Source organism: Lissotriton helveticus, chromosome 6 (assembly GCF_964261635.1).
Source record: "Lissotriton helveticus chromosome 6, aLisHel1.1, whole genome shotgun sequence".
Lineage (NCBI taxonomy): Eukaryota > Metazoa > Chordata > Amphibia > Caudata > Salamandridae > Lissotriton > Lissotriton helveticus.
Window position 1 is genome coordinate 1,597,989,555 of NC_136067.1, and position 19,019 is coordinate 1,598,008,573.

The window sequence follows — 19,019 nt, forward strand, 5'->3', positions numbered from 1 at the left end:
AGGTGTAATGTTACTTGTTACATTATATATCTGGAAGCAATGACAAAAGCAGCAAAATACCAGTAGAGCGGCACACCAAGCTAGGCACATATTTTTAGCTTATGTATTTTAAAGCAAGCGCTTAATTACATCGAACATCCCTTTGGAGAAAAGAACACGTTTTTTCAACTCACTTAAAGCCCTGGAAACAACACCCTGTCACAGTCACCTCTCTTCCTGGGTCTGTGCATCATGCATGACTCATAACTTCCACTTTTTGAGCTTGCCTATGTGCAGAGGCATAGTGAACACTTACCCCCACCCCTTGCTTTAGGAATTACAGCAACCGTACAGTTCTTGATGGGCCTCTTCTGTCTGCAACTCTGCAGACAAAGGCTTAACACATAATTAATGTGAAAAGGTGGGTGCGTGAGCAAATGAAGGGATGGGTGGATGGCTGGATAGATTTGTGAATTGGTGAATGGATGAATGAATGGGTGAATGGATGGATAATGAGAGAAAGGATGGATAGAGGAGTGAGTGGAAGGATGGATGGGAGAAAAGGTAAATAGATGGATGTATGGATGGATGGGTAGATGGATGGGTAAAAGGATGGATGGATGAGTGAAAGGATGGATGGATGAGTGAAAGGACGGATGAGAGGCGAGTTAATGGATGAGTGAAATGATGGATGGATTAATGAATTAATAAGTGAAAGGGTGAATGGATCGACGGATGAGTGAAATGGTAGATGTAAGGATGGATGAGTGAGTGAGTGAAAGAGGGTAGATGGACATAAGTATGGATAGATGAGTGAAGGAATGAAAGGATGGACGAGTGAATGGGTCAATGGATGGATTCATGAGTCGATGAGTGGATAGATGGGTGGGTGAAAGGATGGGTGGCTAAGTGAAAGGGGGCTGGAGAGAGAAAGGGAGGATGGATGACTGAAAGGGTGGAAGGATGAGTGGCTGGGTGGATGGATAAGTGAAAGGATGGCTGTATGGGTGAAAGAGTAAATGGTTGCATGGATGAGTGAATGGATGGATGGGTGAAAGAGTGGATGTAGGAGTGCACATATGGATAGGGTGAAAGGGTGGATGGAGGGATGGATGAGTGAACTGATGGATGGAAAGATACATGATGGATAGGTTTGCAAATGGTTGAATATGGATGGACACAGATGGAAGGACAGAATGAATGGTGAAAGACTGAATGAAAGAATGATTACACCTTGTAGCCCCCATTATCTTAAGTAGCATTTCCTATACATTGACTACCACATTTATGAGTCACTGTCTCTGTATCATATGTGTGTGATGTAACACACGCTGACACCCTGCCCTACATACTTGCGATGAGTAACTTTATAAAAGAAATTAAATATACATGAGAGAGGGTCTATGTGAAGATGAGGGGCACCTTTGGAGGGTGGTAGCAAGGCTGGACTGGCCGGCCCGGGCATTTCCCTGGGCTGTTTTATTACTGGGGTTGGCACTGCAAAGTTCCCTGCATATTCAGCAGTTTTCAGGCACAAATAAAAGCGGCCTCACTTAGATTTAGGTGTGGTTCACCAGTGCCTGGTGAATAATGTACCTGCTGGAGCAAGAAAGGAGTTTTGAATCATCTAAGGTAGCACAGTGGTTTAATATGCCTGCTGCAAAGAATGTGTACCATGCATATCAAAGAACAGTATTTTATGTGCAGATCTCAGTGGGTTACTACTTTTGTCACTGAGGTTCCTTTGTTACTGTGCAGTTCATAAGTTACATACGTAATCTAGCACAGTGAGCTATGAACAGCCATCAAAGAGCTGCATGTACAGGTTACCAATATGTTTTCTTCACAGTCTTTCATTATCCTGATGTTGCTAAAAAAAGGTTTGTTAGGGTAGATATACATTAACCCTAACCACTGTGTTATGTTTTGAATGCTGAGTTTGTGTTTCTTCAGACCAAGCACTCTTAAAAAATGCCTACCAGTACAGGAGACATGTGAATCCTAGACCTTGTAGTGCCATTTGCCTTATGTAAATTGTTCTATACACAGACTTACACATGTATGATTCACTGTCTTGGTAAATGTGTGATGTAAAGTACCAGGACATCTTATACCGGTACAAGGGCCATAAAATAAATGAAATACATGTGAGAGCGGGCCGTGGAGAGATAAGAGGCGGCACTGCTGGCGATAGTGAGGGAATCATTAAAGAGAATCATCAAAGATTGTTGTATCCTCATGCACAGTAAAATCATTATTTACTATGCTTTAGAAGCCAATATAATAGATATATAATGGCAAATGTGTTGTAGAATGCACCATGTTTTCCCATATTTTCTTGGGGGTGCCTAAACAAAGGCTGTAAGTTCTCAGTTTGTTTGTAACACACAACTTTTAAATATCTGTAAATAAACTGTGCAAATGTTTTAAAACATATCAGCAGTTAGAAAACCACAAATTGACCACTTGTTTGTAATTCAGAAGTGTGCTGGAAACAGAGTTTTTTTAATAGGATCAAAACAATCAAGAAAATTTACTTGGTGATGTTCAAATGATACATATTTGCCGAAACCACATTTCCACACATTAGTATTTGTGCGCTATATAGTTTTAAAAATAAAACTGCATGTTGACATTTTGCTTCCATTTCAATACATTCACCATGCACTACCTCCTGCAAAACCATCACATCCACGACCACATCCCCACTGCACACCTCTACGCCTCCTACATCCACTCCACATTCCAGTCCACCCCCCAATCTGGAGACAAAACCAGATAGGATGTCTCACAACAACCTAGAATAAGTGCCTCCCTCTTACCACCCACGGGACGTAAGCACACCTCCCACACCCATAATACATCCACCAATCTTGCTCCCACCTTCACCAGACCCTAGACTTGACGAGATTCTACTTTTGTTACGGCAAATCAAAGAAGAACTACAAGCTTTAGCTGAGGTTCTTCTGCGCCAACCCTGGAACACTAGATTGGCACGACAGACCAAATCAAACTTCCACTTGACCCACTCATTAGTCACCGCGAAATATTTGACCCCTAGGTGGAAATCAGTTCCTTTTCACAATACTTTAACGCGCCCAATCTGCAGGACTAATCCGCTATCGGAGAAAGACTTACTCTCGCTACTCCATTCCTATGAGCCTCCACATCCGAATCACAACATTATGCCTCCAGATAACCCGCCCAAAATGGCTCTAATCCCAACTATTCGTCCCAACACTCGCAGGCCCACTAAACACAATCCTAGAGGTATCATCAAAAACACCTTAGACAAGTTCCCCTTATTCAGGAACCCAATACATAACGCAGCACGCCACGTCTTAAATGTATACTACTAAATTGTAGATCAGCCTCAAGACATGCAGCCGACATAGCTGACTCATTCTTACTCAAGAACGAGATTTGCTAATTTTGACCGAAACTTGGTGAAAGGAATCCTCTGCACCCATCATTGACATACTTGTACCCCCACACTATGACATCATCAGACTGGATAGAATTGTTAAGACAGGGGGTGGTATCGCTTGCATATACCGGAATAATCTCTCAGTAAACAGATCCCAATCTCCTGTATTCCTTTCTTGTGAATACATATGCCTCGACATCACTAGCAATGGCAAACCAGTATGCTTTCTACACACCTTCTATCATCCACCAGGTGATAACCTCACCTTTACCGAACATTTCATGGACAGTCTCAACTAATGCCAGACATCAAAATACCCAAATATTTTTCGGAGACCTCAATCTCCTCTGGAATGACCCCAATGATGCATTGGTCAATGGTCTCAAAAACGTCCTCTCTGACCTCGACCTCACACAAATTTGCAACAGCTCTACACATGATAAAGGAGAAATCCTTGATTTAGTAATCTCTAAAGTTGATTCCATCAAGCTAGATACGATCCATCCATGTGATTGGTCTGATCATCATATCATCACCTTCTTCTTCAATAAAACGGTGAAACTTAATTTGGCTCAACCCACAAGACCTAAAGTATGGAAGTGGGAACTGAAAAGCATTTTTCCTAACATAATCACACCCTCCAGCTCCAACTTACTTCTTCCCCCTGAAGGGATATCTGATGTTCATGATCTCACCAACCACTACTTCAATTCCATGAACATGATATTAAACGAGGTAGTCCACCTTCAACTAAAGAGAGTCTCCACAAAAGACTCTTTAAGCCTTGGTACGATGGAAGACTATCTTTAAGAATAACTGAACGCAGATAGAGTTCAGCTCCATCCACCAATCACCTCAAGAAAGAAGAGAAACGCATACTACAGAAAGATCAAGCGCACTAAAGAAGACTTTTTCAGTCATCAATTACACCAGGCCAAAAATCGTCCCCCAAAACTTTTTGAGCTAATCAAAACTCAATCTAAGGATGCACCTCACTGCCCCCAACCCAACTGTGAAGAATTTGCTTCCTTCTTCACTCTGAAGACCGATAACATAAAGAAGGACCTTCTCAACGATCTAACCATGCATACTGTCACACGTACGAACCCCTCACCATCCCTTCTAGATGCCCCACATCGAAATCCACCAAAGGTCGACCTAAAAAAATTATGCATCTTGGTCATCCTTCAATACTTACAATGAAGAATCCATTCTCAAAATGCTTATTGCCCTGAACCCTGCCAATCACTTCACTGACCCTCTCCCAGCAAACTTCATAAAAGACTTCACTCCGCTGCTGCTGCCTCTCTGGACCAGATCATAAATAACTCTTTACGCCAAGGATGCATCCCTGACATCCTCAAGGCCGGGCAGATATCCCTCATTCTAAAGAAACATACGGCTGACCCTGCGGACTTAAACAATTACCGCCCTATATCCAACATCCCTACCCTGGCCAAACTCTTAGAAAAATGTGTACACCTCTAGCTTGTAAGACATAGACCATTTCAACCTACTCAACAAATACCAATCAGGGTTTCCGTGCAGGTCACAGTACTGAATCAGCCATGACCCATATAATTGACGATGCTCTACAAATCCTAGACCAGAACGGAGCCTGCTTACTCATCTTACTCGACCTTTCCTCGGCTTTTGATACCGTCAAACATGATAACCTGCTAGAACTTCTGCTACACAGAATGGGATTATCTGGATCAGTTCTAAACTGTTCACTTCGTTCCTCCAAAACAGATCGCAACGATTCAAGGTCAACCACTCCCTGTCCAAACCCGTCCCAGACACATTAGGAGTCCCACAAGGATCTTCACTATCTCCAACACTTTTCAATCTATTCATGTAAACAGTCACTGAAATTCTCTACTCGTCTAACGTACAATATCACATGTACCCAGACGACACACACCTATACCTAAAGATCCATACTCTAGAAGACATCAAATCGCTCAACACAATTCTCGGAAAAACTCAGACCTGGCTGGCAGAAAACCATCTAAAACTGAATGCCATCAAAACCGAATTCCTCCTAATCGCTCCTCCCGCCCAAGTACCCATAATGCAAGACTGGATCAAACACCTAACAGCACTCAACTGCCAACCACTTATCTGAAACCTTTCCTGCCTGAAAAGGACTTCAAGCTGGCAGTACAAGCTCTAGTCAACCCAAGAGTGGAATACAGGAGCGTCTCTCTCTGCGGCCTGCCCAGATCTTCAACGGCCCTTCTAAGAGCTTCAATCAACTCTGCAGCGAGACTTATCACTGGCTCCAAAAGAAGCTCCCACATATCCCAGGACCTAAAATCCATTAATTGGCTACCTTTTAAAGCCCGAGTTCAGCAAAAATATTATGTATGACACACAAAGCCATTCATCACAACGCACCCAGCTATCTGGCACAGAAACTGGCGCCCTCAAGTGGGATCAGATCTTCCAGAAGTGCCAAAAACCTCCTACTGAAAAGGCAAAGATTCAACAAAAAGAAAACATACAACTGAACCTTTTCAGTGATGTCGCCCAGAATTTGGAATGTTCTTCCCCCAGAAACTAGACTTAATCCCTCTACTGCATCTTTCAAAAAAGAAGTGAAATCTCTTCTCATGGCTAAGTTCACTTGAGTACGGGCTACTGTAATTATGTGACTCAATATTTGATCTACATGGAACTATATATTATTTACTGTCCATCTATGTATCCTAGATATTGTATCTATATTATGCTTGATATACATGGAACGTTTTGTTATGCACCATATACTTATGTATCTACGATAGGGTGATTACACTACCGTTGACTGTCATAGAACTTTATGTTATTTTCCATGTACCTATGTATCTAAGACATTTACCTTGTAAAGCGCTCGGATACCCGCAAGGGTCTTGTTCGCACTACATAAAACGTTCAAATAAATAAAATAATAATAATAATAATAAACAGAAAAGTTCTGTATGTAAAAGACAGTGCCACCTTCTGCCCTCAAAATGTTCTGTATGTAAAAGACAGTGCCTCCTTCTGCCCTACAATTATACCTCATCAATGTATACAGTTTCTGGTCTGTAGTACACTTTTGTGCATCAGTAAGAATCTGCAGTTTAAAGCTCACAGAAATGAAACAGCCCAAGCAATGTACTATTTCCAATATACAGGTAAAATAAGGAGGGCTGATATATGGGTAGCCACTAGTCTGGTTATTATATAGTAATGTCAGCTCCTATCTAACCACTCTGACCCACAATAAAACCAGAACACTCAGCAGTGTGCAGCTAATCATAGGTCATGCAGTCTGGTTAATAACCCTTTTTTGGGCTAATGCTCTTACCCTCACACAAGACCTGTCCCCTATGGGTCTTATCCATCACTTCGTACTGTAACAGCCCCTATACCAGTCATCGCCAGCTGAACAGAAATGGAATACCTGAAGCAATCTAACACATAAAACTGGTCACTTGGAGGACTGCGCTGTAGTCTAGCAATGCACATCCAAATTACCTGCATCCTATGTTTGTTGATTTACATCTCACAAGGTCTATCCAAGCAGATCTTTCCGACCACTTCTCTCACCAAACATGCCTGCTCGGGGCCATGAATTGTAAACAAAATATCAGACTGGACAACCTAGTACAGTAACCATATAAATATATTATCATCATATGAAATACCACAAAAAGACCTGCGCAGTTGCTCAAAGCTGCACGCATACTGAAAAAGTGCACGATTGTGTTAACCCAATATAAACTTTTTACTTGTACTAAAATGGTTGTCTATTTACTTACTAATATAATATTGTGTGACCTACTCTGATGTGTCTGTAAAACGTACCTTTTGTCCCTAAGTTTTGTCCTGAATTTTTACCCTTTGCCCTGAATTTTTACCCTTTGCCCTGAATTTTTACACTCAACGTCCTAAATTTCCACCCATGCCAGTTGGTCACCATAGTGTGCACTGGCCCACGCCATTTAGGGCCAAACACTTAAGTTTACAAAAAAGTGATGGATGGAATGCTTTAATCTCAGTCACTGTTAATCATGACAGGTTTGAGAATCTAATGCAAGTCAGTGTCACTCATGCACTGCCACCCACTTTCTGAAGAGAACAACTCTGACCATCCTGATCTAACATTATGCGAAACAAAGTCTCTCACCATGAGACGATCCCCGCTGATCGGAGGAAAGTCGGGTCTTTTGCAGGGCCCGGGTTCGTTGCTCGTGTCCATAGCGGCTCCGGCGTCCCGTTTTCTTTTACGATTGCCACTGCTCTTCTTGCGAGATACGCTGGTGAATTCCCCGCCGGTGCTTCCTTCTCCGTCGTGCACCTCCATCGAACCCACGGCCTCCATCCTCCGCCGCTTGAACCGGCGTACAACTACGAGCCCTGCCTAACCCAAGAGACCGAATTAGCCCAGCGTGTACTCCTATTAGGGGCCGGCATGAACATAGAGGAAGGACATCCGGTGAAACCCACCGTCCATGTTAGGACATATTCATTAGAGCGTCTTGGCTGTCACCAACGACTTTGAAGAACGTGCAATAGCTCAATGAAACACATAACTTAGATTGTTTTAAAAATGTATTTTTCTATAAAGTATTTTCGACCCGGAAAGCAGTTTGTAGATTATATATTTTTATATTATATATTATATTATATATAAAAATAATTTATCTATTTTAATTTTCTCAGAAAAAATAGGTTTTGTAGCGAAATATCCAAATTACAGCTTTTTAAAAACCCCTGATGGCGGCCATCGTAATGCAGTCACTCAGCTACATCTACATAGGAGTTATGGTGCATATGTCTTTATTGTTTCATGGACAGTTTCTTTTTCCCTGCTACTTTGTAACTATTCAAAATGGCCGCCACAGCGGATATGCTCGATTGCTGGCTTTCCCAGTTTACTGCGGTCTAGTGTTTATAGTATTACTGCGACTAAAGCATTCTGCGTCATGTAGAGTTGTCGTTACAGTGACCATAGACACTGAAGAGTGCTCCAGTCTTGCTGGAAGGGATAGCGCACCACTTCAGCAAGTCGTTCCTCTGTGCCCAAAGTTGAGGGCGGAGCGTTGCTCGTGTATTGTTGTCAAGAGCCGAGGCAGAGAGGTTCCGACTGCCATAACTGCCACCATGTGCAGCCCACTGGAGAAGCCGCAGATCATCTGCCACATCCAGAAGTCGCTCAACTACACGGTCTTTGATTGCAAGTGGCTGCCGCGCAGCGCCCGGTTTGTTTGTTTGGGCAACTACCCGCGGGGCACCGGCGTACTACAGATCTACGAAATCCAGCACGGAGAGGTGCAGCTGCTGAGCGAGGTCAGCACCAGGGGCCGGGGAGGTGGGGGCACCGCGCAGCCTAGCAATGAGCTGAGTTTTGTATTTTGTAGTTAACACCACCCGTCATGCTTGGGTTTCTAATGGGGAAGGAGCACTTTGGTCCCAGCAGGCGTAAGGCTCTCTTTAGAAAACCGTGACTTACTGACTGGATTCTATTGCGACTGTATAGCTATGGACTCGTTATCTTAAGTATAACTGTTTTAGCACTGTCCTTCATTAAATTGGCGATAATGTAGTAGCTATGTTTTGTGGAAAGAGGATTTGATTTATGCACCACCCCTCACACAGAATTTAAGGCGTTTTTATTAAAGACACGACTCTGGCTCTTGGTTTTTTTCCCCACCAAGCTGCACTTCCTTTGTTTTGCGAGGCTCTAAATACATGCTGAATGACGTTGTGTCTCCAGTACCGCTTCTTCTGCCATGCCCCGCTCCAGGGGAGCTTGGCGTCTCGCTGCGGTTTCCATGACACCACCAGTTTCGTTGAGCACGTGAGCTCCGCTGACAGCGGATCAACGACGCCTTTGTGGTACTTAAAAACATAACAATGTACTTTGAAGCTACGTTTCTCTGTCTGTAACACATTATTTCAGCACACCTTCGGTGAATTGATACCTCCACGACGTCTAGATCTTCAAGTAGAACTGTTACACTACTATTTTGCTATTATCAGTGAGAACTAAGTGTCTTTGTTTTCTGAAATGAAATAATTGCCCCCCCTCCTTTGAGTGATCAGGTTTTGAACACCAAAAACGGTGACATTTCATAACAATAAATGGACAAAAATTTTTCATCAACCGAGTGGCACAGATTCACAGCACCTATAATCACAGAAGAGGCACTAAGAAAAGAAATACAGTGCCACTAAAAAAAAAAAAAAAAAAAACCCAGTGAGGTACATTTCAATTGATTTGCTTTCTTATACAGGTGCTAACAAACCCTGCGTTGTAACAAATAAAAACGTGCTTCCCACTGTTTTTAGTCCACCCTCTTCCAAAACCGGAATATGAGCCAATTTGCTTAAATCTGCAAGGACAGCTGGTGCAAAAGCGGGACTGGAATTTTAATTTTTTTTTTAAGTCTCAGTAGATGGTTTGGAGTATAGGCTCACTGAAAGAGAACTCGCACACGATAAGTATTTTTCCAGCAGTATTTAATTCAAAGCTAGAATGATCAGAAAAGTCCACCAAACTTAGGCGACAGGTAGCAACTCTATCAAAGTCCCAGACTACAGCACGAGAGTAGAACTGTTTCAACGCTAGAACGTGGAACTATATACAGAAGTAAATTGAGTAAGTACCATAGAAATTACCAGTAAACACATTACACATAGTACATCATGCATACAGCATATCTGCTACATCATCTTTCCCTTTTAAAAAAATGAAACTTGAAATCTTAAAACATGTAATAGTTTATAGTTTAAAAATCTCTGTGGCACAGAAACAACACGGCTTGAGGTGACCCTGTTTGTTGCTGCTGTGTATTCAATACCACCCTGCTTTAAAGAAGATTCAGATGTACATACATTGTCATAACACTCATCCTCAGCTTCTATGAGCTATGAAGAGGACGCAATAGAATCAGAATTACTCTTCGAAAAACAACAATCCTCAGAATCCAACGGGCTGAAACTTTGTATTCCATAGCAGAAGACAAAGCAGAACAGAATCCATCATAGAATTCAAATGAAAAGTTTGGCCACTTTCACACCTTCAAAGCTGCTCATTGACTCTACCAGACCAATCAAAACTATTTTGATTCGAACAAGCTTAAGTGTCAGAAATAATTTTTGCTTGTTACTTTAACCAGACTTCTTCTGCTCCGCTACCTCTTTCCACAAAGGAAAATTGATCCTTTAGAAATTCCTTCTACTTGCATAGTAGCGATAAATCTGGGATGACCTTAACGGATTTTGGGGCATATTATCAAGGGGGGTTATCTCCGCTTTTTTGGCTTTAAAAGCCAAGAAAGAGGAGATAAAATTATCTCCCTATTACCTAGCTGTCGCTAACACCAGTTAGTGACAGCTAGTGGGAGATAGCGACCATCTTGGGCCCCACTTTGCATGTCAGTGATATTTATCACTAATGACATGCAAAGTGGGCGTGCCAAGATGTTAGCGACTGGAAACAGCCGCTAACATCGCTATCTCCTATTACCTACTTTTGGAGATATTCGTGCTAAGCGCGAATATCTCCAAAAGCTAACACCTGCCATGAGCAGTTCTTAGCCATGTTATCCAATGGGAGGTGGATAACATGGCTAAGAGCATTAGCTCGATAATGCATGAATATCGTTGACATTTCAGCGATATTCATGCATTGCGGCCGTTTTTTATCGCATTTGCGATAAACCTTGGTAATACCAAGGTTTATCTGCGGTAAAAATCACCGCAGCTCAGCGGTAAAATTTTGTCTCTAACCAAGCAATAGCGATAATTATCGCTATTGCTTGGTAATATGCCCCTTTGTAGGTGTCCTAATCTTCACTCAATCACCAATGTTCAGATTAACTTCTTTTGCATGAAATCACTTCTCAAAATATCATTTGCTTCCTTCTTGTTTGTTTTCCACCCTGCTACTCACTTTATCCTCCACAACAACATCATCCCTAGATCTAGAGTGCTTAGCCCTAATCTAATCTGTACACACTTTCGGATTTCTTTTCCTTAAAATTTAAAAAGTGAAACCCCTCTTGTGCTGTGTTGTGTAATCATATAAGACCATAACTTCTCAGCCCTGCCAAGTCCCATGAATAACGGGAAGTGCAACACATTTTAGTGGGTATTCCCCACTAAGATGCACACACTCGCTCTCTCTCACATTCTGGCCACTTGGAAAGCAAGATAAATCTAAAAATACTTTATTTGAGGGCTATGGGATGGTGGAAGCTGCCAATGTCTTGTGTATCTCAAACCGTGGAGCCTCGTTCTCCTATTTTGTTTCCTAAATGATAATTGTGCAGTACAGTGAAGAGATTCGAGCCCGTCAGCCCAGCGAGATGCTGCTTTCTCTTTCCTGTAGCTTGAGTACCCTGCCAACTGCTTCAGTGCTCCCATAGTAGATAGCTTTCAAATGAAAACAGAGTCCATCATACTTTACAGTATAGTGCTCTGAGTTAAATCCCTGTGAATAGTACTTAAGTTCCAAGCAAGTCCCCAAACTCTTGATTCAATGTACGGTGATTAGTATGCCACGTTGGTTTGGTGAAGCATATCCATTAAGCACAAAAGCTTTCAACAGACTAAATGGCATTCAAGGTTGCAGAGGGAATCTGTGCAGTCCGATCTGATATGAACATGTTGACTTACAGCTCAGACACTAACTAAAGATCGGAGCAATAGCCTGTGTGGGAACGAAACAGTCCTACATATTTCATGGTGGTATTAAGCATATTTGGGGAGAATGCTTTTGAAGCAAGGAGGTTGATGCTGTGAAGCAATTCTTATTTGTGTATTTTTTTTTAGGAGTTTAGAACCAATGAGGCTTTTCGTTGTGTCAAGAAGAATGAAAGAGGATGGTGTTTCTTGCGTTTATTTAATAAAGTCTAGTGCATCTGTGACAAAAGGCCTGGTATACTGCATATATAGGTTAAACCATTGATACAAATATGATGAAAGGCATACTAGACATGCTCTAGTCACATTTGATGAAAATACCTATCAACATTGGTGGTGGAAGTGCTGTAGACATGAGGTATTGTCTGGTACATATTTAAGGATTAGTCTGGATATTTGGTGAATTTCTTCCCCCATGTTCTTGAGGGAAGTCTCAACATTTGGAAATGCAAAGAGTTTTTGGTAAAAAGAAAGAAAACAGGACTGGCGTTGATACAGTATAAAGGGCAGATCAAGTATTTATGTGTTTCCATGGATTTTGAAACACAACAAGCATCTCATGTTCATGTATGGGCTCTTTCTGTGTGCCCGAGCCTCTGTTTAAGGCATGTTTGTTCTACTACTGGTCTTCGGAGTGTGATTTGGAGTGATGATTGTTTGTTCAAGCGATTTCATGTCTTAGAAAATAATGGTAGCTCAGTAGTTTGTGCCACTACTTACGAGAACATTCCATTATCTGGAGGTCACGGAAAAATTCCACAGGTTGTATGTTGCATTTCATTCATTTGGGCATACTAAAATGAGTGCTAGTGATGGGTTCCCAGATGGCGTTATTGTCAAATGCATGGCCAGTCCAACTTAGTCATTTAACAATGTATTCTGATACTTGTATGTTTTTTTTTAAACTTCACTTTTGCTATTAATGTACCAGACTGCAATTGTTTCACTAATAATAAAGTGCTGTTTGCGGGTTCTATGTTTTGCAAAAACACAAACTAAACAGGACAGGTTGCAGTATTTGAAACTAAGAGTACAGGAGAGAAAGAGAGAGATAGGAAGGGGACAGGTTAAGCACAGGACCGAGTTGCCAAGTATTCCTGTGTAATGGGTGACTTTTAACCTTCACCAGTCCTTACTTTTTTTTAGTGAAGATCACTTTGTATTATGGGCTGTTTAAAGATCACGAATTAATTATTATATTTCACAGAAGTGGGTAAGTTTGTTGGAGGAGAAATCCGAGCAAGAAAAACCAAGACACAATTGGCAAAGTAATATAGATTTACTTAGATACTGCAGGGGTGATCAGTCACCTTGGTGGAGATGCAAACTGATGTCCGAAGTACTGCACGCAGGCATAGAAATTTATAAGTAGAAACCACAAACCAAGTGCGTCACAAGACATAGTGACCTTTAGTAATTTCTGTGATGACAAACAGAAACCCACAGTGTGGGTGTGGGTTCTCGGAATTTAAGCATACTAAAACTCATGCTTATGTAACTGCTCAACACATGGTCATATCTTGCTAAAATGCTAACCCAGTCAAGCTATCTGACCTTTACGTGTGGTTTCTGCAGAAGTGAGCACATGTGCGTCGGCATGTTCTAAGTTAGGATGAGATATCTGGTGTCTCATCCTGTGTACGTGTTCTCAGGCAGGGGTGTGATGAACCGCAGTGCTTAGAGGGGAAGTGAGCTCTTATGTGATTTGTGCACATCAGCTCGTTCCCCTAGCAGATGAAGATTGTGGTGGCATATTTTGTGACCTATTTAGTACGATAGCTCATCTTCACTAACCACTAGATGTTCTGTCAAGTTTCCTGAAACGAAAGTATGATGTGAACTGCCGGTTACTGCTTAACCCTCTGCCTTTCAGCATGACATTTTTTCCATGTATAAGTCTGTTGCTGATTACATAGGTTTAAAACGATCTCTAACCTGAAAGATCTGCATGGGGGTTTGAGATATTAGATCTGTATGGGTCTCTACGCAGTGCATCCCATTCGTCCCTCTATCATATTCCCCCTTCTAGTTGATACTTCAACTAACTCCCCTAACATCAGGGATTGCCTCATACTCTCTACCATGTCCCCTGGCTTCCTTAGAACGTTTCCTAACCATAAATGCTCATCCTAAATTAGCTGTAATCCTCTTGCAGCATGCCATTACTGTCTGAAAATTGGGACACTTCAAGAACAACGGTACCACCAGAGGCAACAAGCCATTGAACAACCCCAACATCCGGGACAGCACCCACTCAAACCAGCCCACAAACCACTTATCGGGGGTACCTACCTTGCTGACCATTTTCTTTTGTACGTCATGCAATGTTTGAATAGCCTTGGTCAATGTTCCATTATCCTCATCAGCCAGCACATATGTGCACAAGGCTAACCCCATCATCTTGCCCCTCCCCTCTCCCCCATGGCCGTCATTAAGTCCAGCGCATATCTATGCTGCATTATCATCAATCTAATGGCACGCAATTCCTCTTTAACAGCATCAAGTCCATCTTCGTTTGCGTTTCTAGTATTTATCAACTCCCTCCTAGTTATTTGCAATCACCAGGCAGTTGCTTTTGCCTGAACGAATTGTAGGAGACTTCCGAAGAACAACTGAGCGTCATTAACTAGTCTGTGTTCCTGTGGGACGTTTTCTCAAACCTCAGTGCCAAAAATTTTCTGCAGTGCTTTTCTTCCAGTGGGTCAACAAGGTCGTTGGACGGCTAATTGGATGGTCGTGTATCATAGATATGTCCTCTCCTGGTATCACCACTGAGTGGGTGTGTAGAGTCACAAGAGAACAGAGGCCATTCCGGTTCGGGGGTAGTTGCATGTGGAGCCTGGACTACACTGCCAATATTGGTCCATCAGGCTGGAACAGCCCCCGGCATATAAGCAGTGTTTACTGTGGTGTTGTACATGAGGTTACTGCCCACCTTTCCTGTCCCACTTCCTCTGAGACAGAGAGAAAATTGTGTTAATTTAATTGCTTTTCTAGAGTGTGTGGTAGTTTCTGTCCATGTATATCTCTGTATGTTCGCATCCCATATTTGCTGACATTTGTCCTATTATTTTATCAAATCTTAATGGACTGCCTGACTGGGTACCAATCCGAAATGATATAGCTCTACATGTGAACTTGACCCCTGTATGCCATTTGTCGTGGACAAATACTGATCCTGTGATGCTGAGAACTGATTTGCCCGTGCAATCAGCTGGTAGGGGCTTAGCCATATAGTTATTACATTGGGTCGGTGGATTAGTAATCCTTAAAACGCCCCGGTCTAATATCCATTTTTCCCACCTTGGCCAATTTCTCTTCTGACCTACCTTTTTTCATTCTTGATATCTGATCTCTTATCTCTCGTCTATGTGTCAGGATCTGTAATATTTCAGGGGTAGTATCAAATCTAGTTGTGTTAACTCTCGCAGTAACGGGGCTAACGTGTGTTGGTTGCAGCTGTGCTTTTATTCTACATAAGAGGTGCAAGAGACAGTGTGTAGTGTTTGGGGATACCTCTTAGGGGTAATATCATTTTGCCTTCTGCGGAGGCATGGGGAATGAGCGGGCATTCTTAACAGCTGCTGTTGGACGTGGATGTGCCTATACTATGCATAAGCTGGTACCACATATTCTCAAACAAAGCAGTGTGGAGAGGTTGATGGTCAGTGTTATTATCAGCGATTCTGCATGTGCGTATCATAGTTTATGTAGGAAAAAAGAAATAGTAATACACAAGGACTAAATGCATTAATATTAGTATACAGAGGAGGAAAAACAAAAATTAAATACATAACTTGAAATACGTATTGTCTCTTCTTGGAATGGTAGAGCGAGGCTTAACTCCAGTTGCTTCTCGGTTCTCACCACTCTTTTTCCTGCTCGGGGTCAGAAGGGTAGGATGGCACATCTGGGGCCAGGCGAATGTCTGAGAGATGAAGCCATGGTTTGTCGTCGCAAACTTTCAGGGCAGTAGCTGTGCTGTCTTTTACGGGAAAGTTTCTTTGAGACTTAGAACCTCTCCACTTGCGAATAAAGTTTCTGATTTTTCCAATTGCAAGTGTGTCTATTGTTCATACACTGGAGGGGCATTGACGCGCCTGCCATCTACACGTGTAACGTGTTTAGAGACCAACTTTGACGGTTTTGTTAGCTGGGAGAAGTAAACCGATATTTTCCGTTTGTGCTGCTTCAGGGTGCACTCTCTGTACTACTTCAGGTGCACTCTCAGACTGCAACATATGTCTAGTTAGTGATACAGATATACTCATTATTGTCCCTATTTGATGTGGGGGTCAAATGATGATCTATTCCTGGGTGTTTCATAAGGCAAACACTGCTAATGGGGACAGTATAATAATTTATTTTTCAATGTTAAACACAGTTTACTTATTTAGTTTTTTAGGAAGTCGTTGAGGCGCTCCACAAAGCCCATTGCTTTAGGGGGTGGTAAGCTTACAAGAGTTAGTGTGTCATTCCTAACAAAGTAGTGAGCTGGGAGAAGATATTATTGATGGAGTGTGTGTGTGCCATTGTTGGATCATATCCCTTCTGGAACACCCCACCGGGGTATCACCTCACGGACCAGAAAATTAGTAGCAGACTTGGCATCACAGTGGATACAAGGTCCGACTTAAACACTGGTGGCGCCTGGTGCGACAATGTTTGTTGGTGCCCCCAGTGATTGTCTGCCACTTATTCCCTCACTGCCACCCTTTAACAGTGCCCCTCAAGTCTCCATAAACACTTTCTCAGATGCATTTAGTTTTATAGCCCCATTCATACCAGTGTAGAGTGTCAGAGCACTTTACATCATACCCACATTACACAGAGACAATCAATCATACGTGTGTACATCAGTGTATAGGAAATGTTGCATAAGACAGAGAACTCCAAGTTGTAGGAGTCACATGTTATCCATACTGGTAGGCAGTATAGTTTGAGTGCTTGGTCTCGACAAGCGCAAACTCATCATTTAAAATGTAGCACCATATTTGGGGGTTCTCTTTAATAAGAATTGATTTCTACTTTTTGCAACATTAGGATAATGAAAGACTGGCCCAAAAATATAGCGCTTTAATCAATAACTTGCAGTATGCATGCAGCTCCTTGATGACAGTTAATAGCTCACTGTTCTATATTAGGATTTGAATTTATAAACTGTAAGTAACAAAATGATCTCTCTCTCAAATGCAGTAACCCACTGACCTGTCTCTAGCGGTGTGTGAAGGAAGATGCAGCTGGTTTAAGGCTACCAGTAGGTTTAAGGCTACCAGTAGCAATGCTTGAGGCATGACGGGTTTCCCTGTGGATATCTGTCTGTATATTAAATATATTCCTGTCTTTGTGCATCCTCTGCCTTTCCACAACTGTTTCTCATGCTCTGGGGCGCTTTATTATATCTCTTAGATGCCAGTGAGCCGTGTCTGTGTGATGTGTGGAAGCATCCAAGGGGACTGAAGGTGGCAATGTTTCACTAGCTAACAAAACTGTGGTATGTGTATTATCCAGGGGCGTTTTCCATATTGGTGATAGGGTATGCAAAGAAACCAGCTGTGTTGACTGTATGACACTTAACTACCTTGATGATGCAAGTCAACTGAGTAGGACATAACAGGGTGTCTCTGGTTTTCTCTCGATGTCCCATCTTCTGCTTTATCACTAGGACCCTCTGGGTTTGGCCATTTGCGGGTTCTTCTACTTGGCCTCTTCTGGGCTTGTACACCTACCACTTGCTTCTCTGAGTAGCTTTTCTTTTCACTGCCCATGGGTCTGCCTCTGGGTCTCTTCTGAGTGGGAGGGCTGACAGGCTCCTAGGACCACGGGTATGTGTGGTGTTGCGCGGCTGTGTGCCATTCTTTTAAATGTTTTTCTATCCAATATTTGTCTCTGGGTAAGACTTTGACTGGGTGTTCTACAGGGGATCCCATGACACTTTGGTGGACCTGATCTTATATTGTAGTCTTCTATTTAGTCCGGTCTTTGAATAGGCACACCAAAAGTCAATCTCCATAATTTTATTATTTATAGTACTTTGCTCCCCTTTCTATTGTATCCTTTACAACGTAAGTGGACCCAAGTCTACTTCATGTGGTATTTCCGGACTTCACATAAATTGTGTTAGGCCATGAAGATGAACGTCAGTCATATTTATTCGTAAATTCTGCATAACTTCATCCATATATGCCTTGGGCTGATACATGTATTCAATAGTACATATAAGGAGAGGGTCCCCGCGAGGGAAGCGTGTTGTATGCTACACACACTAACACTACTTTAAACTAACAAACAAAAATATCACAAGGAATTCTCAGGTATTGTCATTTATTTTCAACACCAGATATCTACCACTGTAGAATTACTTCACATTCAATAAATAGCCCCAAACTGGGAGAGGAAAGAAAGGAGGGGAAGGGGTGGTGCTCAAGGGAGTGTAAAGTCAAAGAAAATAAGCACAGTCAAAAACAAACATGTGATAAATACAATGCTCAAAACAAAATCATAACAAATTAAATACACAAGCCAAAAATCAAGGCATCCATTGATAAACTGCTAACCAATGACATTCAACGGTCACACACTAGAATCAAAACTGTCAGGGGCAGGTCCCCGCGACTGCATGGGTTCAACCCCCTTTTTGTAACGATACATGTATTCAAGGCCTAAGTGGATTGTTGCCTGATGCAATGGACACTATAATGTTATCATGAATATATACTGATTATTTGTGGGTTACTCATGTCCTAAAGTCCCGCAATTTTGAATGTTCGTGAGAAGTGCGCAAGCTAAAATTTCTAATATTGGGGGCGAGTTCGTTACTATTTCGGGGCGGAAAAACACAATGGTTGTCAGTGGTCCCACTTAAATGTTAATGACTTCTATATTCCATCACATGCCACAAGGTGGCATCAGTGTCAAACATAAACATCTGTAT

At 42.1% G+C, this 19,019-nt stretch overlaps 2 protein-coding genes across 2 annotated transcripts in view; one reads left to right on the forward strand and one right to left on the reverse strand.

The window, feature by feature from the left end:
* The window catches only part of PNO1 (partner of NOB1 homolog), a 71,065-nt gene extending 63,217 nt beyond the window's left edge, over positions 1-7,848 (reverse strand). The window contains exon 1 of the mRNA XM_078649400.1: positions 7,563-7,848. Coding sequence (XP_078505526.1) covers positions 7,563-7,757 — 195 coding nt within the window. The 5' untranslated portion in view covers positions 7,758-7,848. The remainder of the gene's footprint in view (positions 1-7,562) is intronic.
* Positions 7,849-8,368: 520 nt separating this feature from the next.
* Positions 8,369-19,019, forward strand: part of DNAAF10 (dynein axonemal assembly factor 10) — a 71,931-nt gene continuing 61,280 nt past the window's right edge. The window contains exon 1 of the mRNA XM_078649401.1: positions 8,369-8,725. Within this exon, the coding sequence (XP_078505527.1) occupies positions 8,540-8,725 (186 nt within the window). The 5' untranslated portion in view covers positions 8,369-8,539. The remainder of the gene's footprint in view (positions 8,726-19,019) is intronic.